Source organism: Marmota monax, unplaced genomic scaffold (genome assembly GCF_021218885.2).
Source record: "Marmota monax isolate L192 unplaced genomic scaffold, Marmota_monax_Labrador192_F-V1.1 WCK01_AAM20220418_F8-fsc00022, whole genome shotgun sequence".
NCBI lineage: Eukaryota > Metazoa > Chordata > Mammalia > Rodentia > Sciuridae > Marmota > Marmota monax.
Window position 1 is genome coordinate 27440548 of NW_026695215.1, and position 19601 is coordinate 27460148.

At 53.0% G+C, this 19601-nt stretch overlaps 3 protein-coding genes and 1 pseudogene across 11 annotated transcripts in view; 2 read left to right on the forward strand and 2 right to left on the reverse strand.

Annotated features, from left to right (window-relative positions):
- The window catches only part of Rnf123 (ring finger protein 123), a 29545-nt gene extending 26467 nt beyond the window's left edge, over positions 1-3078 (reverse strand). For 2 of the 7 annotated variants that reach the window (XM_058574889.1, XM_046431397.2), the window contains exons 1-4: positions 2279-2396; positions 933-1033; positions 685-802; positions 321-405 (exon numbers count right to left, since the gene is read on the reverse strand). In XM_058574889.1, the coding sequence (XP_058430872.1) occupies positions 321-405; positions 685-766 (167 nt within the window). In that variant the 5' untranslated portion in view covers positions 767-802; positions 933-1033; positions 2279-2396. Of the gene's footprint in view, positions 1-320; positions 406-684; positions 867-932; positions 1034-2278; positions 2426-2701 lie in introns of those variants that run through there. The other 5 variants (XM_046431402.2, XM_046431403.2, XM_046431400.2 and 2 more) reach the window with 5 other exon arrangements.
- A 78-nt stretch (positions 3079-3156) lies between these two features.
- Positions 3157-9734, forward strand: Mst1 (macrophage stimulating 1). Its single transcript, XM_046431407.2, has 18 exons — positions 3157-3290; positions 5425-5572; positions 5654-5766; positions 5848-5962; positions 6042-6178; positions 6259-6379; positions 6641-6759; positions 6912-7107; positions 7228-7358; positions 7449-7551; positions 7656-7792; positions 7882-7917; positions 8004-8124; positions 8294-8371; positions 8802-8948; positions 9033-9139; positions 9240-9379; positions 9505-9734. The coding sequence occupies exons 1-18, from the start codon at positions 3239-3241 to the stop codon at positions 9664-9666; spliced, it is 2163 nt and encodes a 720-aa protein (XP_046287363.1). The 5' UTR covers positions 3157-3238; the 3' UTR covers positions 9667-9734.
- Positions 3805-5333, forward strand: LOC124084305 (2-iminobutanoate/2-iminopropanoate deaminase-like; annotated as a pseudogene).
- A 420-nt stretch (positions 9735-10154) lies between the features above and the next one.
- Positions 10155-19207, reverse strand: Apeh (acylaminoacyl-peptide hydrolase). Of its 3 annotated transcripts, XM_046431404.2 has the most exons (22): positions 19055-19207; positions 18847-18979; positions 18215-18341; positions 17765-17858; positions 17603-17678; positions 17352-17515; positions 17050-17187; positions 16859-16950; positions 16744-16784; positions 16537-16658; positions 15936-15996; positions 14638-14735; positions 13876-13927; positions 12980-13068; positions 12369-12507; positions 11830-11913; positions 11669-11749; positions 11220-11308; positions 10920-11110; positions 10704-10806; positions 10500-10606; positions 10155-10409 (listed from the first exon to the last, which is right to left on the reverse strand). In XM_046431404.2, the coding sequence occupies exons 1-22, from the start codon at positions 19064-19066 to the stop codon at positions 10304-10306; spliced, it is 2199 nt and encodes a 732-aa protein (XP_046287360.1). In that variant the 5' UTR covers positions 19067-19207; the 3' UTR covers positions 10155-10303. The 3 variants fall into 3 exon arrangements, with proteins under 3 accessions (XP_046287360.1, XP_046287362.1, XP_058430873.1); XM_046431406.2 differs by lacking the exons at positions 18215-18341; positions 19055-19207 and having other exon boundaries at positions 18847-18982; XM_058574890.1 differs by lacking the exons at positions 18215-18341; positions 18847-18979; positions 19055-19207 and having other exon boundaries at positions 17620-17678; positions 17765-17835.
- Positions 19208-19601: the final 394 nt, after the last annotated feature.

Here is a 19601-nt window from a genome sequence, read left to right on the forward strand (position 1 = left end):
GGGGCAGAGGTGCAGGCAGGTACACATAGGGCCAGATTCTGAACGTGGAAGAGGACCAGGTGCTATGTTAGCACTGCACCAGCACCCCTCCCTGACCTCCACAACATCCTCAGAAGGAAGGAACTAGCACCACCTGGAAGGAGGAAGAAGTAGAGACCAGAAGGTAGACTCTCTGGCCACAGGTCTCTGAGCCAGGAGCTGAGTGAGATCAGAACCCAAGCCACACTGCCCAGAGGACAGGATGCCCTTCTGCACAACTCCAGCCTCCAGCCTTGGGTCAGGCCCATCAGAGTGAGGAGGGGTTACCCCCCCAGCCATACCTGCTGGTGGCTGCGGGGGGTACATGGTCAGGAGAGGAAAAGATGCGGTGTAGGTAGTCATTCAGCAGCTTCTCGTGCACAATGCCTGAGTCACAGGTCAGAAGGGAAAAAAGGGGCACATGGTCAGCACAGCTCCTGGCTCCTGCTGACCCCAGAGACTGTTGGTCCTTGGCCAGTCAAAGGGGTCAAAAGAACAGCCATGTTGGATGCACTACCCTCAATTGCTAATGGAGAAGAACTGGCTCACAGGACAAGAGATGCTGAAAGGCCTGAGGCTCATTGGACCCCAGACTTTGCTGCATTTGTCCCTACCTTCTCTTTCCCCCAATGCAAGGAGCATCCTCCCTGCCCTGCCAGCCCTTACCTGTGACCCTGGATTTCTCAGCATCTGAGGTCAGCCTATAGCTCTTGCGGGAGAAAGACATGCCGGCCCCCTTGGACGCCATCCTTCATCTCTCATGGGCAGCTAGTGGTCCTGGAGGCTGAGCCAAATGCAAAGCCTGTCTACTCAAGGCCAGCTAAGGGCTTTCACACCTGACCTCGGTCCTGCAATGGTAGGAAGGCTTGGGAGCAGGTGAGGCCAGAAGCATGCACACTCACACACATACCAACCTAGGGCAGAGAAAGCAAGGGCTCCCAGCTTCCTATGCAGGGAAGGTAGGTAGGGTCTGGGTCCAATGTTCCACACTGTGTCTCAGTGCCTAGCATAGGGCCTAGCAGAGAGCAGGTGTCAGATATATGTTTGCTGAATCATAACTAGATGACTTAGCTCTTGACAATCAGACCAAAATGTCCAAAGTGAGGTGGCCCAGCGCCAAAGTCCCTGTATCTACTTCAGTTGTAATCTACACTGGGTCTAGCTCATATCCAGAAGAGGTATATAGCACCTTCCCCCAAATACAGGAAACTACTAGTCTAGCCATGTTCAGCCACAAGTCCTACTTATTCTTCCAAGGATGAAACTTCTGTCAGCTCCAGGTTGCTCCCTTCTCTTGTCCACAATCCTGCTAGGCTTCTTGTTTCCATTCACACACGCACCACCCACCCCATCTAAGCACCACTCTTGCCCAGCCTTCATTTTAGACTCCACTGGTCTTCTTACAAAGCACACTGTTGCTGTATCTGCTCGAGAAGCTGCACTATATCCCTAGTGCTGTCCAACACAGTAGCCAGCAGCCACGTGTGGTTATTTAAATTTGAATTAAAGTCTGAAAAGTTTAGACTAAATTTCTTAGTAACATTAGCCACATTTCAGAAGTCCAATGACCCCAGGTGGCTGTGCTATACTGTTCAACACAGAGATAGTATATCTCCATTATTACAGTTCTACTAGTCTCTTTCTAGAACTCGACCCTTCAGCACTGCCTTAGTTAGCACTTTTTCCTGCAACCCACTCTTATCTCACCCCAAACAGGTCCTATGCTCCCACCACTAACTCCTGCCATCTGCTCTACATCTGCCTAGGTAAGATGATTCTCTTGCCCTGCCACCCACTGGGGGATCTCAGCGGGCGTCCATATCCAGTGCCCCTTCACATCTAAGCAGTTCTAAGACTGATAAGACGCGGTCATTCAAACCTTCTGTAAGTTAACCTTCCAGAAGACCACTCTGGGTCTCAGGTGTTGAGGTTTCAAATGAAAGGCGGCCCCTGCCCCTGCTTGGGCGGGGGGCATCCCTGACACTGTGATCCTGCCCAGTTCTGTCCAGGGATCCAGGCATGGAAACAAACCGACTCTGTCTCAGAGTCCAAGGACGCCAAGGGCAACTCATGGCTCCCCCAAGTCGCCCCCATCTGGCCTCAAGCTCCAAAGGACCCTAGGCCAGCTCCCGCTCTGAGTCCCACACCACAAGTCGCGACCCTCCTCCCCCGAGGCGGGAGCTGTCGCTCTGCACTGGCCAAGGGCTCGAGGGGAGCGTCAGGGACCCGTTCCGCTCAGAGCCCGTCGCCCCTCACTCACCCCCAGCCTCGGCGGCCGCGACCGGCTCACAACATCCGCCTAGCCTCTCGGCTACGGAGTCCGTCCAGGGCCAAACCATGCGCCCTCTCACGCGCAGCGCCTTCAGCCGTGCACGCGCACGCGCACGCATAGACGCCCTGGCCTCGCTAGGCCACTGTCAGGGAATTCACCCTGCCAACCGCAGGACTGTTCTCAACCTGTTTCAACCCCCACACCCCCTGCCTTGGGGGCGCTTCTAGCCCAGCCGCGGTCTAAGGCCAGGTCCTGACAGGGATCCCAAGGCCAGCTGTCTCTGTTCCTGGCCTACTTGGAGGATTGGCCCATGTGTCTTCCAGGCCCATATGCTTGAAAGACCACTCCTGCTAGAGTCGCTGCTACCTGTCATCTCCACCCCTATTTAGGCCCAAAAGGGGACTTGCTCACCTTCCTTGGGACGATACTTCTGGCAGGCAGTGAGCCTTCCTGGCTGTGCTACCAGGGGTGTGGGCTGACTTGTCTACAGCTGGGGCACTGCTGATAAGGCAAGAAAAGGGGGAACCAGTACTGGGGCTGGGCAGATAATATTTCCCAATTTACAGGGGGAAACTGAGGCTCAGAAATTTAATGTCACCACCCAGGCCTCTGACAGCATCCAATGACAATCCGATGGGCTTTTCTGTCCAGTGCCCTTGGACAGAAAAGGCTGTAGGGAGGCTTCACCCCCATCCCAGGCTACTTTGAGTCTCCCCTGTTAATCTTACTAGTCTCTGACCACTTCCTAGGACCCTCAGAGGTCTAGGTGTGCCAGGGTGAAGGCCCTTGTGCTAGCCCTATCTGGCTCCTGCCACAGGGTTTCAGGTCAGGCCCCAGCAGCCCTGGAGTGGGGGTGTGTGGCCACAGCCACCCAATCCTGTAGGGCCAGGTTTCACAACTTCCCCGATGGGACTGTAGTGGGTCACAGTGCAGCCTCTTGCCAGGAGGATGGGGTGGTTCCCAATCCTGTTGCTTCTGACCCAGGTCTTAGTGGCCCCAGGTGAGTTCCCCCACCTCTAATCCTCACCTCAAGTGTAGGAGGGGGTAGACCCTAGGCCCATGCTACTGTTTTTGTCAGGAGCTCACTTTCCCACTGGGCAGGGAGAAATGACCTTGGCCTCTTGAACAGAGCTGGGAAGACTTGGAACACACACACAAAAAAACCACTGTCCACTCAGGCCTACGTTCACATGTCTGCTGTAGCATTAAAGCAGTGTTGGGACTACTCAGCTGAACATACATAGCAGGCAGTGACTCCTTTTGAGCCTGATCTACCCCCTAACCTAGCATATGCCTTCATGTTCATGAGAGCCCAGACTTGGAGTCAGAATGCCAGGTTGGGGCCCTCCCTGAGTAAAGTAATAGCTCTGAGTCTAAGTATTCTCATTTAAAGGATGAGTTGGGAGCGAGCGCGCTCCACCGTCCCTCCAGCAGACGCTGCCCAGGGCTGGTCAGTTGTTGGGTGAGAATTGGGTAGGGCTGGTGAAGGGGTATCTTCTGTTGGAGGGGCATAATAAAGAAATACTGAAATGTCGTCACTTATCAGAAAGGTGATCAGCACCGTGAAAGCCCCAAGGGCCATTTGTCCCTACAGTTAAGCAGTGTTAGTGGACAAGACCATTTACATCTCTGGACAGATAGGCATGGATCCTTCCAGTGGACAGCTTGTACGTGGAGGGATAGCAGCAGAAACTAAACAAGCTCTCACAAACATGGGTGAAATTCTGAAAGTGGCAGACTGTGACTTCACTAATGTGGTCAAAGCAATTGTTTTGCTGACTGACATGAATGACTTCAATACTGTCAATGAAATCTACAAACCGTATTTCAAGAGTAATTTTCCTGCTAGAGCTGCTTTCCAGGTTGCTGCTTTATCCAAAGGAGCATGCATTGAGATTGAAGCAGTGGCTGTCCAGGGACCTCTCACAACGGCAGGTTTATAAGTGGGCAGTGTTATTCTCATCATGTCTTTAAATTAACATTTTGATTCTTACAATTGATGTTGAAAGTATACATGTGACTAAAATATCTGTAGTTATCATGGATGAAAGGGAAGTGACCACAACACTCAGAGCAACCAAGAGATCTTTATTGCAGCAGTGCAACAGAGGAGAAGAGAAAGAGAGAGAGAGAGAGAGAGAGAGGGAGGCGAGCACGCGCGCAAAGGAGACAGAGCAAGAGAGAAGAGAGAGAGGGGCCCGGCAGGAGGGAGTTTTTATAGCCCAAATCTAATGAGGTCTCTGGGTCTGCAAGCTGCCTTGTTGGCACAAGGGGGGTTACATGTTCGGCCTTGAGCAGGGGGTTGAGTGTTCAGCCTTGAGCGGGGGCTTGGGTGTTTGGGCTTGAAGCAAATAGTTGATAAAGAACCAGACAGAGGGTTTGAGAGGCCAGGTCATCCTGCAGTTAACTTTGTTTGGCATGCCCTGCAGACAGCTTACTCAGCCTGTCCTGCACCTAACAATGGAAATACCATATTATACAGGGAGTTGACATGAATTGAATATTAGATAATGAATCCAAGTACTGATGCTACAAATTACACATGTGTGCACTCATTGCTGAATATGGGAGAAGGGACACTCATTACATAGTCACTCAAGTAAACTAAAGTACAGAGGAAAAATAACACAGGGTAGATGAGTTATTGTTCCCGAAAAATAATAAAGAGCAAGCCTAATTCAATTTCATTCTATTCAATTAAATGATATGAAATATTTAGTTCTCATGTTAGATATGTGATTCTGCTTTTACTTGTAAAATATTCACTCTTGAGTGGTAGAAGTAAAAGTGGACCAAAATTTTATGTAGACAATATTTTTCTAATGGAAATAAAATACATATGCAGATTAAAAAAAAAAAAAAGGATGAGTTGGTTAAACTTCACAGGGCAAGCACCATCACCCACAGTTCTCATGGAATATGTTAGATCTGAGCTGTACCTGGCCTGCTAGAGGTACTAGTGATGACAATTGGCATGTCTGGGCCTACTTCCCACACCCTATGCAGGGGGCACTGGACTGGCTCTTGAAAGTGCAAACAGAATTTATCCTTGTATCTGATCTTCTGAATGGACAAAATGTGGAACATGCCACTGACATGCATGACAACTTGTCCTGTGCCCACCCCACACACAGGACAGCGCTCACCACTGAATGACTTCCAGGTGCTTCGTGGCACAGAACTGCAGCACCTGCTACATGCAGTGATACCAGGGCCTTGGCAGGAGGATGTGGCAGATGCTGAAGAGTGTGCTAGGCTCTGTGGGCCCCTCCTAGACTGCCGGTGAGTGCCCATGTGGTCTAGATTTGGCTGGAGGTATGGGAACCTGGGCCTCTGAATAACCCTGTGCCTTCTCCTCCCCAGTGCCTTCCATTATAACATGAGTAGCAATGGTTGCCAACTCCTGCCGTGGACCCAGCACTCACCCCACATGCAGCTACAACGTTCTGGGTGCTGTGATCTCTTCCAGAAGAAAGGCAAGTGGGTGCAGGGAAGAGCAGGGCGAATATGAGGTCAGGGGCCTCAGACCCTCTTAACCTTTCATCTCTTGCTTCCAGACTATGTGCGGTCCTGCCTCATGGACAATGGGGTTGGGTACCGGGGCACTGTGGCAAAAACAGCAGGTGGCCTGCCCTGCCAAGCTTGGAGACACAGGTTCCCTAACGACCACAAGTGAGACTGATATTTTCCCTTTATCCCCGCCCGTAGACTTTCCGCAGCACACAATGTAGCAACGACTCTCTGCCTCCAGGTATACTCCCACACTCCGGAACGGCCTGGAAGAGAACTTCTGCCGCAATCCTGACGGGGACCCTGGAGGTCCCTGGTGCTACACGACAAACCCTGCAGTGCGCTTCCAAAGCTGCGGCATCAAGTCCTGCCAGGAGGGTAAGCAGCGCTCGGTCAAGCCTGGGGAGGGAGGAACAGGCCCACTCCTGTCCAGGAACGTACTGGCGCTGTGTCTCCAGCTGCTTGCATTTGGTGCAACGGCGAAGATTACCGCGGCGCGGTGGACCGTACAGAGTCGGGACGCGAGTGCCAGCGCTGGGACCTGCAGCACCCGCATTCGCATCCCTTCGAGCCTGGCAAGTACGTGTGGGTGCGCAGAATCTGCTCTCCGGGGGCGGGGCTAAGGGAAGGTCCAGACCTACAGGAGTGGGGCTGTAGGTCCTACCCTGACCGGAAGGGTCAGGGGAAAATGACCCTTCACTTTCATCAGATCCACCCCATCCCCAGACCTGGTACAGTATGAGAAGTGCGGACAGGCTGGATCAGCAGCAGGTTCAGCAAGAAGGAAATTGGGCAGGGGCAGAGTCCCAGGGTCTTCTTCATGCCCGCTACTACCCCCAGGTTTCCGGACCAAGGTCTGGATGACAACTATTGCCGAAATCCTGATGGATCTGAGCGACCCTGGTGCTACACTACAGACCCGCAGCTCGAGCGAGAATTCTGCGACCTCCCCCGTTGTGGTAGGCCACGGGGACTGAGCTTGGAAGGGCATCTGGGAAAAGTTGGGGGAAGAGCGTGACTTGGCTGGGGTGGGACAACCCAACGGGAAGTTAAGAGCAAATCCTGCTGAGTACTAAAGATCCATAAGAGGAAAAGCTCAGCCTCTGGTCAGGGTCCGATCTTCCCCGGTCCATCCAAGGATCCGAGGTACAACCAAGCCGCGAGGCCACAACATTCAGCTGCTTCCGCGGAAAGGGTGAGGGCTATCGGGGCACAGCCAATACTACCACTACCGGCGTGCCTTGCCAGCGTTGGGACGCTCAGAGCCCGCATCAGCACCGGTTTGCGCCGGAAAAATACGCTTGCAAGTGAGTGATCCTAGGGCGCTGGGGGGAGTATTCGGGCGGGAGGGGGCGGGACTTGAAGGAGTTTGGGGGGGGGGTGCGGCTGGAGGCCCGGCCCCACAGCGGAGGCCGCTGTCTGTCCAGGGACCTTCGGGAGAACTTCTGCCGGAACCCAGACGGCTCCGAGGCGCCCTGGTGCTTCACATCACGGCCTGGTATGCGCGTGGCTTTTTGCTACCAGATCCAGCGCTGTACTGACGACGTGCGGCCGGAGGGTAAGGCCCGAGCAAAAGGGATAGAAGCGCCAAGCTTGAGGGTCAGGGCGAGGACTGGAGCTGACCGCTGCTCTTGCCCGCCCATGGCAGATTGTTACCACGGCTCAGGCGAGCAGTACCGCGGCTCAGTCAGCAAGACCCGCAAGGGTGTCCAGTGCCAGCGCTGGTCTGCTGAGACACCGCACAAGCCTCAGTAAGTGCGCTTTAACCTTGGGCAATAGGCTTTGGCTTCTTGGACCTGAGTCTGGAGAAAGCTTGAGACCACCCTGCCATGATTTTGTTCTGGCTTCCACCTAGATACACGCCCTCCTCAGTTCCTCAAGCTCAACTGAAGGAAAACTTCTGCCGGAATCCAGATGGGGATAGTCATGGGCCATGGTGCTACACCATTGACCCAGGGACTCCGTTTGACTACTGTGCCCTTCGACGCTGCAGTGAGTGTTGATAACTCTTCCCCATATACTGCCTCAGCCATCAACGTCAGACTGGTTCTCCCATAACCTGGATATACTTGGTCTTTCAGATGATGACCAGCCACTGTCCATCCTAGATCCCCCAGGTGAGGACTTGGGCAAGTAGTGGGTAGAGCCCCTTTGTCCCTCCACCTCTATCCAAGGGGGTTTCATCAGCCACCCCCATCCCCAGACCAGGTACAGTTTGAGAAATGCGGCAAGAGGGTGGACAGGCTGGATCAGCAGCGCTCCAGGCTCCGTGTGGTGGGGGGCCATCCTGGGAACTCACCCTGGACAATCAGTTTGCGTAACCGGTGAGGCAAAAATGTCTGTCCCCCCAGGAGAGGAGCTGAGGTTGTGTCCTGCGTTTATGCTAGTGGGGGATGGGAACCTGCTGCTGGTCTCAAATCCTACCCAGAAAATGGCAGGTCCAGTATGTGTCCCAGAATTCACTGTCTCTTCTCCTAATCCCAACTCTTGCAGGCAGGGCCAGCATTTCTGTGGAGGGTCCCTAGTAAAGGAACAGTGGGTACTGTCTGCCCGGCAATGCTTCTCATCCTGGTGAGCCTCTTGGGTTTGGGGAACTCAATCCCACTCTTGTCTTCCCTCTAGCCACCTTCCCCAGACAAGCCTAACAAGTGAGCCAGGAGGCAGCACACTGGCAATCAAGAGTGCTCTAGGGCTAGAGTTGTGGCTGCTGGCATGTGTGAGGCATGCATGTAATAAATTAGCCAGGTGTGGTGGTGCAGGCCCGTAATCCCAGCAGTGGGGGAAGCTGAGGCAGAAGGATTAGAGTTCAAAGCCAGACTCGGCAAAAGCAAGGGGCTAAGCAACTCAGTGAGACCCTGTCTCTTTAAAACACACACACACACAAAAAAAAAATATAGGGCTGGGGATGTGGCTCACTGGTGAATTGCCTCCTAGTTCAATCCCTGGCACCAAAATAAATAAATAAATAATTAAAAACTATCTAACAGAGCTTCTCTTCTAGCCATGAACCTCTCACGGGATATGAAGTGTGGTTGGGCACCCTGTTTCAGAACCCACAGCCAGGGGAGCCAGGCTTGCAGCAGATCCCAGTGGCCAAGATGGTGTGTGGGCCCTCAGGCTCCCAGCTTGTCCTGCTCAAGCTGGAGAGGTATGTGGACAAGTTCAGAGGGTGTAAGGTGTAAGGGTTGGGCCTTGGGGCCTCAGGTGCTGACTACCCTTTTTTCTGCTAAAGACCGGTGATCCTGAACCAGCGTGTGGCCCTGATCTGCCTACCCCCTGAGCGGTATGTGGTGCCTCCAGGGACCAAGTGTGAGATTGCAGGCTGGGGTGAGACCAAAGGTAAGAACACAGTGCATAATCATGGACTGCTCCAGGCCAGAAGGTCCAGCTCTGGGTCCTGCCCAAGGGCCTCTCCTTCTCCCCATTCTCCTCACTGTAGGTACAAGTGATGACATGGTCCTAAATGTGGCCTTGCTGAAAGTCATCTCCAACCAGAAGTGTAATGTCAAGCATCGAGGACGTGTCCGAGAGCACGAGATGTGCACTGAGGGATTACTGGTCCCTATGGGGGCCTGTGAGGTCAGTGGCTAGGCTCCTGGGCCAGCCCAGGGAGGGTGTGAGGGGTTGGAGATGTATGATTTCAACCTCAAGAGGATAATCACTGCCATGGTCCAAGGCTCTCAACAGTTCCCTCCACCTGCCAGGGTGACTACGGTGGCCCACTTGCCTGCTTTACCCATGACTGCTGGGTCCTGGAGGGAATTATAATCCCCAACCGAGTGTGTGCCCGGCCCGGCTGGCCAGCCATCTTCATGCGTGTCTCTGTGTTTGTGGACTGGATTCACAAGGTCATACAGCTGGGCTAGGCCTGGTCTTAACCCCTTGCGTTAGGGAGCACAAAATTTGTCAGACATAAAGCCACCTTTTCTCTTTACACCTGTGGAGAATGCCTCTTAGCTCTGCTTCTAGGGAATGAGTTTGTGACTCCTTATTAGGGCCTGGGTGGCTGGAGTCCAGCAACCATTGGCTAGGTGGTCTGACCCTGGAAGTATTTTTACCTATGGGTTCTGTGGAGGTGCAAGGTCTCATGCATCCTCCAGAGGTACTTTTGGGAGTAGAGGGTGGTGCAGAGCAGATTCTAACTGAAAAGACAATAGCTGAAGAAGCTAGCCTGGTGCTGAGTCCCATTTGGCTAAAACTGACAGGCGCAGAGCCTCTCACTTCCCTCTGCTTCTGTCATCGGAGACACATGAAGCCCTGTAGCTATCACATTCAGGGCCGTAGGCCTCTGGACCCCAGGATTAGGGATGGGGATGGGAATGGCGTGGTACAAAGTACCATCATTGAACCAGGATCTGTGTCCTTATTTATTATTACATAGCCCACATTCCCCCGCCACTCATTCAGAGTCCAGAGCCCAGGAGGCCCCTCACTGTTCTGTTAGATCTTGGAGCTCCCCAAGAACAAAGTATGACATTCCAGCTCACACAGAATGGCAGGGCTTCAGCTACCCAAGTGTGTGTGCAGCCACAGCACAGCATTCATGAAGCTGTCTGATTCCACCTCCACCTCTGATAGTGCATGGGTGCTTTTGGGATAGAGCAGGAGCCTGTAGGGGTAGGGCAGCAACATTTGAGGTTGGAGGGTCCTCCCCTGCTCACCTGCCCACCAGCTGCCAAGGACAGCCTGAGACACTCACCGAACGGGCACGTTCCGGGCCTTTAGGGCACGGTAATACTCCATGCCCTGCTTAAAGGGTACACGCCGGTCCTCCTGTCCCAGCATTAGTAACAGCGGGGTCTTTACCTGGGTGTGTGAGGAGCCAGGTGGGGGGCATTGGTGAACTGGTCCCTGGGTTCTGGGTGGATAGATCGCACACGGGACAAGGAAGAAAACTAGGTACCTGAGGGATATACTTGATGGGTGACTTGTCCAGCATCTCTGCCCACACACTGAGGTCTGGCAGGCAGTCATTGCTATAAGGGAAGCCAGTCTCCACCACACACCTGCAAGAAACCAATCTGATACAGCCCCAGGAATTCTGATTCCTACAGGGGCTCCACTGGAATGAAATACAGGGTGGAAGGGAGGAAGACAGAAACCTGTGTTACATACTCACCAGTCAGGGATGTCAGTGGAGCCCATCATGGAGGCTATATTGATCACAGGGTTCCGGGCCACGCAGGCACCATAGGTCTCAGGGTATTGACCAATCAAGTGGCACGACAAAAACCCACCATGGGAACCACCCATAAGGGCCACACGGCCTGCATCAAAGTGCTCCTCCTGGAGTACCTGCTCCACTGCAAACTACAAGGTGAGGCACAGCACACTGCAGCCAGCTGCCTGCCCAGTTGAATAGAGCCACACCCTGACAGCCCACCCTCCAGCCTGTCCAGAAGCCCCAGCCCTCTGCTACCTGGACATCCTTCACATCCTGGTAGCCCACATTGCCTGGGAGGGAAAGGATACTGTCCTGACCAAAGCCCGTGGAGCCACGATAGTTCACTGAAGGCAAGGGAGGGAGCAGATAGAGTTGTCAAACAACATTCTCATTTCCCTGGACAATATTTCACACATTTGTGAAGTAAGCCCTGGGACCAGAAGTACAACAGTCTGTCAAGGGGAAAGGGTCAAGAGGTTTGAGGCTGCTACCCAGTGACCACAGCATTCTTTCCATGGAAGTCCCAAAATCTATGTACCACCATTCATGGGGCCAGAGCAGTTCCTGGTAATGGTTACTAGAGAAAGTAACCAGGCTACAGAAAAGCCAGGAGACTGGGGAGGCATCTTTGAGGCTTATACAAACCAGCCCCACCCCATTACTCCACCAAAGCCTTAGTAGAGTATAGGTCCCTCCTTGCTCACCTAATAGCACTGCAAAGCCCATCTTGCAAAGCATGGCTGGGAACAGCATCCAGGCAGTGACAAAGGATGAATGGGGTCCTCCTGTAAACAAGGAGTAGAAGATGAAAGGGCCAGCTAGGAGGGATGATAGGAGGGCAAGGGCTCTTATGCCAGATGCCTACCGTGGGGCATAACCACCATGGGCACCTGAGTCTTATCTGGAGTGTTGCTGGGCTGCAGAAGGATTGCTTCAAAGTCAAGGCCAGCTGCAGAGAGAAGGCAGCAGTCAGCAGGGCCAGTGCCACTTCCTAAGGCCTTCCCTATCCAAGCCATCTAAAACTATAGTCTGAGGCGACCTGTGGCCAAGGTGGCCTACAGCATAGTATATAAACTTTTGAAGGTTTATGCTCCTTTTACCCTAATCAGGGAGCCCCACTCTGAGGCGATTGTGTTCTGTAGGAGGTATGATCACACAGGCCTTATATGAGGCCTGTTCTTTTTAGACCTTCGACAGGTCATTTGGCCTGGTGGTACCTAGTTCTGATACCCAGAGCAGAGGCTCAGATCCCTAGATATTTCTCCCCAAGAACACAAAAAACACAGTAAACTTCTTAAAAGACATCTCAGGAAACTCTATAAGCCAGGAGGCAGAAAGGTACAGAGAAGATGCGATGTGTTGGAAGCCTGAAGAAAGTGTCCCTCTGCTCTTGGCCCAGCTCACCATACTGCACATTTTCTTGATCTGGGGGTGGCTGTAGCACCCGGATGCTCCAGTGGATGTCAGGAATGGGCTCAGCCTCCTCCAGGGCTACCCACAACACTGATTGCTCCTTCCCTGCAGGAGGCAGGAACCCAACTTTCTGCCAAGGGGAAGGAAAGTGTCACAGGTGGCTTGGCTACCTCCCTGCCCTTGTGCTTCTACCCAGGGTGGGAGGTGGGAAAATCTTATCAAGCTGGGCTTCACATATATCTCTAGAGGATACAGTATGGATTCTTGTGAGCTGGTGCATACCAAGGTATTCCTATTCACATTGAACCCCTCCTCATCCCCACCCTGCATACCTCCCTGGCTTCTAGGTTTTGATGTCTATCTCCCTATAAAATCAGAGGACTAGGCATTTCCCCAGTTACCCTGTTTAGGACAGAGAAAGCCCCAGCCTGCAGTTCCTCCCGGTGAATGCCAAACCTTTGTGAACCATGCTGGACTGGGTCTGTGCTTCAGCCCTTCTACATGCTGATCAGCCATGGTCAGACTCTGGACCAGTTTCCTGGCCTGGGAAGCTCTGCCTACATTGAATCCCTGCCTGCCAGCCTGGACCCACCAACACTCACCAGGCTTGGAGGCAGGCTGGGTGTGGAGAACTGTACCACCATAAGGTCCCGGTCAATTGTAAGTAGCTTCCAGCTTCCACCTGACCCCCCTGGAGAAAAAAGATGTCACTAAGTGCATGGCAGGGACCACCTTTCCCATCTGCTCTCTGCAGAATCCCACTGGAGGTTCTAAGGAAAGGTGCCCCTTTCACCCTGAGAAGTATTTACCCAACTGCACATGACCCTGGGTGAGTCTCCTCCTCAGTCCCTTATTCATCTGGACACAGGCTGTGCCTAAGAAATGACGGACCCGGGGACACACCAGACCACCAAGGCCTTCAATGACTACAGTGTAAGGGAGCCCAGGAAGTTGGGTTGGGGACTGGGCTATGGGGTTCAAGCAAATGCTTAAGCAGGAACTATGTCATGAGATGTAGGTTTAGAATTAACACTTTCATAATTTTGTGGAGGAACAGGTAGAGTCAGGGCAGGTGTCTCAAAAGACATTTCAGGGACTGACACCGGGCCTGATTGTAGGGAAGACGGAAGTGCTAATACTAGATTTCTCCTGGGCCTGAAGGTGGCAGAGCTGCCTCTGCCTAGGACAGGGCACCCAAGGGCTAGGGAAGGGAAGGATGATTCTGGCAGATCTAGGCTAGAGAAAGTTCTGTGGGCTTTAGGAGCAGGGTAGGTAACATGTTGAGGCTAGGCCAGGACATAGTTGAGTACTGAAGGTCAGTGGAACAGGAAAGGGTTTTGCATGGATAGAATCTTCAGAGGACTACTGGAAAAGCCTGTAGAATAGTCAGTGGCTGAGAGTGCTGCTGCTACCACACATATACCTGTAGCTCCAGCTGTCTAACCCTAATCCGGTTGGCTCACCCTGCTCTTACCACTACACCAGAACCCCTGCTCACCAGCTGTTAAGGAGGTCACATTGCCCATCTGAGTGTCCACAGCAAATAGGTCCTGAGGCAGAGAGAAGACCACATGGGCACCACATCCAAGAGCCCTGAGGGCCCAGGTTCAAATCTCAGTTCCATCATAACTGAGTATCCCTGGGCAAGGTAAGAGATATTACTGGGTTCTTTTTTTGGTAGTGGGGATTAAACCCAGGGACACTTAACCACTGAGCCACATCCCTAGCCATTTTTTTTATATTTTACTTAGAGACAGGGTCTTGCTGAGTTGCTCAGGACCTCACTAAGTTGCTGAGGCTGGCTTTTGATCCTTCTACCTCAGCCTCCCAAGCTGCTGGGATTATAGGCAATCACCGCTGCACCTGGTCACTGGATCCTTTTGAGTTAGCACGAGACCAAATGATATTACACCCAAAAGGAGACTGGTATACTATAGACATCTTCATCCCATCCCTAGGGTAAGGGTTTGGTCTTATCTCCATTAGCTGCCTTTAAATGAATATCCTGGACCCACCCAGTGGCAGCCCCTTTCTCCCCCAGCTGGGAGAGAATATACCTCTGCCTCAGGCAAAAAGGTCAAAGGTTCTGCTGTGGGGCTCCAGGGCAGTTGATCCCCTCAAGGAGAATCAAGTGCAAGACAGGACAGGCAGGACTTTTTCAAAGGGCAGGTGAGCCACTAGGACTGGGCATTCCCCAAAGGCATGTACATGCTATGCTTCAGGGCCCAGATTCCTGGCAGTTGATCATAGGGTCTGTTACCTGTCGGCTGCGTTGAGCTGAATCAAAGATCACTCTCCGGCTGTCAGCTGACCAGCATCCTAGAGGCAGAAGGCTGCAGTAGATCCCAGAGAAGCTCTCTGAAAAGATGGGAAGGCTGGTGCTGGGTCCAGGAGCAGAGGTTATGGGGGGTCAAGACTATGAACCAGGCTGGGCTTTTAGGGAATCCACCTGGGGCCCCTGCAACTTATAACAAAATGGCAGTCTCACTCTGGTGATGAGAAGCTGCCTGCATGAGGGAGGAAGAGAAGACTCTGAGGACTCTTAAGAAGCAGATTGAGAACTACTGAGAAACAACGGATTCTCAAAAGAAAAGCACTTGCTTTCCTAAGTTGCTCTGGGCCTCTGGTATCTTTAAGCAAGATAGCACCTGTTTGTCCACTGTAGCGCTGTGCACGGTGTATGCACAGGGGGCTCAAAAGTCTTACCCTTTAATATTATCACTCATTTAACTCTCAATATAATACTACAAGGAAAATAGGGACTACTACTCTCTCCACAAAGAAATGGAAGCTCAGTGTGGCTGGGTCACTATCCAAGGACACACTGCTAATCAGGGGCAGAGCTGGGATTCAAACTAGGACCCCATCACTACATCCCTGCAATCACAGAGAAGACTTTTTTCCTGGTACTAGGGATCCAACTCAGGATCTCATGCACACTACTACTAAAGTACAGCCTCAGCTGCAAGAGACAATCTCTTATTCATTGGACTCTTGGAATTTTCTGGGCAGCCTGGAAAAAAAAGACTTTCTCCCCTCATGTCATTGGGATGGCCCCGGATCTCAAGCAGAGCTGTAAACACCTGAAATTAAGACAGGAGCTTCCCAGCCAAGAACCACCCTCCCAGGGGACTATCTGACTTGAACTGGACAAAGGCTGCTGGGGTTTAGTGAAGAGCAGGGTAACATCGCACCCTTGGGTCCAGGGCCTTTCGAGTATGATACTTCAACCTAGCACTCTTTCTGAGACCCACTCAAAGGAACAAAGGTTTTAGCCAGCTCTTAGAAAAACAAACATCTATGAAATTTAATGCAGACATTAAATTATCTAAAGCTCCAGCTAGCTCAGTCCACTGTGATCTAAGCTTTCATCCAGCCAGAACCGTTCCCCACAGAGATGGCCCCACTCCCCATGGAGGCTGGGCACAGGGCAGCCCAGCAGGGAGAAAGGGTCCTCTGAAGGAACCCGGGAAGGAAGAGCCAGGGATGGATGGAATAGATAGCAGGAACTCACAGAATTATAGGCCCCAATGTATCCCCACAGACAGCACCCCTCACCTCCCAGCTGCCGAGGTACAACATCCACCACCACTGAGATGACTTTGGTATACCAGTCATACTGCAAGAGAAGGTAAGAGTCAGAACTGCCCTGGGACAGGCAATACCCTCAGGGCATAGAGCTCTGCATCTATTCTCTTCAGTGACAGCTTTGGATAGCCTCAGGGGAAAGGAAGGGGGACCTCAGAGGAGCCTGATATATTTGCTTTCCGGTGACCTGGACCAGGTGCCCACAGAGGCCTCAGATAGGCATATCTAAGTCAGAGGACTTTCATAGAGGCCCACAGCTCTATCTGGGTAGGGTCTGGGATTATGTAACTCCCCACTACATTTGAGTCCCTTGCAAAGCCTGGGCTACATGCAGATGAGAATCAAGGAAAGGAACATTCTTATAGATGGAGGATGCTGTCAAGGCGATGAGCCCTGACAGTGTATAAAGCCCTCCATTCCTTGAGAATAGGAAAACTTACACTACTGTTGCACCCAGGACAGGAGAATATCTACAAAGGGGTTCATGGGGAGATGATGCTGGCCCTTCAGCTCTCAGCCACCATCTCCTCTTCCTGCTAACCACCCAAACACCTCCAAACCTCCAGCTCACCAGGCACAGCTGGCTACACTGATGATGAGGGACCAGAGATGGGTACTGCAAGTAGACGATGCGACACTGGTCTGGGCTGAGCCGGGGAGAAGAAATAGCCAGGGAGTCATCCGAGAGGAGTTCTGGGCCACACAGAAATGTGAGCATCACACAGACTAGCAGGGCCAATGTGGGTTAGAAAAGCACAGGTGGGCACTAGCCACTTACCACACTTTCCCCCGATGAGGTCCACATAATACAGAGCTGACCTGGAATGGCCAGAGAGACACTCAGTTTCAAGGCTAGCTGGGCTGCAAGGCACTTGCCTGTCTCATTTCCTTACCTGCGATTGGTACAGAAACGGATGCCTAGCCGGAAGGGCTCATGCCACCAACCTACGAACACCACACCTGTGTCCCCAGGGGCCCAAAAAGCCTGTAAACAAGACCACAGGGCAGTTGTAAGTAAGGGGCAGTTGTTCAAGCAGGGGTCCCAGACTCCAGGAGGGTGGACATATGCTGAGTGGCTACTGACCTGTCCAGGGGATATATTCTCAGGGACTCCCTCGAGCACAGAGATGTTACCACTCTCGATATCCAGCACACAGAGTACAGGGATGCTTTTAGAAACCATGTTCTCGCCCCAATCTTCATAAAACACAAACTGGTCCCCCTGAGAACACAGGATACTCAATGTCCAGTCTGTCTACAAATCCCTACTCTGCTTCCTAGAAGCCAGTGCCTCCCCAGTTCTGGCAGGTACAGTTTGAGAAGGGAGCACACTGAGTCCCAGGGCAGCCCTTCAGGGTCTTCATGTACTGGCCATTCCACAAGCACCTTGATGGCCTGGTCTGGCTTCTTCGGCGTGGCCATCTCATCATCTCTGGCATTCATGTCCAAGGCTTTAGTCTGAAAGAAGGACTCAGCCTTGGGGCGCTTCTTCTCTGCCACATACAACAAGTGTGTCTCCGAATGTGACCAGGACAGGCAGCCAAAGCAGTCTGGGTAGAGAGGGCCAATCAGGGGGAGTCCAGGGCTATGTATTTCCCCGCTGTCCACCCTGCTTGCTCACCAACCAGATGCCTCACCATCCTCATAAACAGACCCATGTTTCTCCAGTGCTGATAGGTTGAAGCTCTTGAGCTTCCGGTTCTTCTCCCAGACCTGTGGACATCTGGACATTAGGTTGTCTGCCCCTTATCTGTGGGGCTGAGCTCTCTGTCACCTACTCTGGTCCCATGCAGACTCACCTCCAGGAACTGCTTCTCCTCCCCAGGACCCATGCCTCCAGTCTTACGAAGCACAGCTTTCATGGTGCCTGAAGGAGACTCTCTGCTCAGTAGCCTAAGGACATGGGTAGCAGGTTAGGATTATGTCTCACCCCCAAATAGCCCAGATTCTTAAGGTTCTGGTCACATACTAGCCCCTGCAGCATCTCTTACTACCACAATGGCAGGTGGTCTTGCCTCTCTTCCCTAGGGCAGGAACTCAGGGATACTATGGGCTTGAGGCTGAGCCCAAGTATGGAGCAAGCCTTCAGTGCTTATCAGGTCATGTCACCAGAGACCAAGTGAGCTCCCAAGGGGCAGGAACCTAGTTCCTAGCTTCCCTCTGGGCCCTATCCACATCTAGGCATTCATAAAAGGCTAGTATGGCAGACGGTGGTGGCCTTATCCACAAACTTCCTCCCTCAAACTTACTCCCCCCGGGTTTCCACACTGTTGCCTGCAGGCCCTGCAAACACCACTGAGTCCCCATCATGGAACACCAGGTACTGGCGGCAGAATCGGATGTTCTCCATGCGTTCCAGATCCCTCTGGGTCCACTCTGCAATGGGAGGCATGAGGCTGCTCAACCTGTCTTGGCCAGTCTGGGCACTGCCCCTCACCCAGGAAGGCCCAGACCCACCTTCCCCAATCTGTCTCCAGACACCCAGGGTAAAGCCTGGACAACACTTGATCACAAACCAAGTCCAGGCCTCCAGAGCCTGAGCTAACAATTGCTTGGAGAAAACTTATTGTCCCTGGCCCCCTCCTGGATCCCCTAAAATCTTGAGGGCGGCCTGGCATGTGTATTGGATGGAGTGGTATGAATCTGTCTTACAAGGCCCACACCTTGAACTCAGATCTGTGCTCTACTCCAAATCCCTCAACCCACGTACTACAGGACACTAATGCCTGCACAGCCTCCCTGCATATACCTGTGAGCAGAAAATTGAACGGGATACCCTTTCAACCCAGGCTTCCTCCACACACTCCTGTGTATTGTTAAGCACCCTCCACTTTTCCCTCCTGTCCTCTCGTCGCTACCCAATTCCCCTGCGTCCACACACCAGTGTGCACTGTCCGGTAGCGGCCCCCGTACTGCGTGGTGACCTCCGGGCCCAGGCAGGCGGCGCTCAGCGTGGGTTGCCGGCTAAGGCCCCGGTACAGCGCCGCCGCCTCCTCGGGCTCGCTCAGCAGCACCTGCGCAGGGGACACATCAGGGTCAGGCCCGGCCCGGGCTGCACGGACCACGGGGTTCGCGGGCCGAGCCCTCACCTGACGCTCCATAGCCTCCTCTCTGTAGCAGGGGAAAGGCGGGGCGTGCTAGAGCCCGGAAGTGAGCCTTTGAGGGGCGGAGCCTGGGGCAACACAGCCTGTTTCCGCTACAGTCCGATGGCCAATGGGAGGGGCGAGACCTTGGATGAACAGGCTAGAACCGTTGACAGATGGCGGGGCCTCGATGGCAAAAAGGCGGGACTTTTGAGGGAGGAGTCCTGGAGGACAGCGGACCGAAACCTCGCGGAAAGGACTAGACTGGGCGGGGAGTGGAGGTTGCGGGAGGCGAATGGGAGGCGAGGTCTGTGGGCCAAATCATGGGCCTCTTACCGAGAGGGGAGGAGGACTTGGGCTCTCTTGAGGAGACCCGTGGCGAGTAGCAGCGGAGTACAGAAGCCATGTTCAGCTAGGGGCGAGGTTTCTGAGGAAGGATGGGGTCTGAATCAGGACGAGGTTGCAAAGCGAAAAGCAGCGAGGTTAGATAGGAGTGAGCCTTGAACATTTAATGGAAGTGCGAAGCCTAACAGGAACACAGACCAAGAATCCT

What these genes read in the sequence shown, in the direction of transcription:
- Apeh (XM_046431404.2), bottom strand. An exon ending in AGCCAGACCAGGCCATCAAG is followed by an intron (nt 17,188 to 17,351) that starts GTGCTTGTGGAA and finishes CTGTGTTCTCAG; the next exon opens with GGGGACCAGTTTGTGTTTTA. An exon ending in AGGATGTGAAGGATGTCCAG is followed by an intron (nt 11,111 to 11,219) that starts GTAGCAGAGGGC and finishes CTCACCTTGTAG; the next exon opens with TTTGCAGTGGAGCAGGTACT.
- Mst1 (XM_046431407.2), top strand. Translation starts at nt 3,239, where the DNA reads ATGGGGTGGTTCCCAATCCTGTTGCTTCTGACCCAGGTCTTAGTGGCC. An exon ending in CTGCGACCTCCCCCGTTGTG is followed by an intron (nt 6,760 to 6,911) that starts GTAGGCCACGGG and finishes GCCTCTGGTCAG; the next exon opens with GGTCCGATCTTCCCCGGTCC. An exon ending in GTCCATCCTAGATCCCCCAG is followed by an intron (nt 7,918 to 8,003) that starts GTGAGGACTTGG and finishes CCCCATCCCCAG; the next exon opens with ACCAGGTACAGTTTGAGAAA.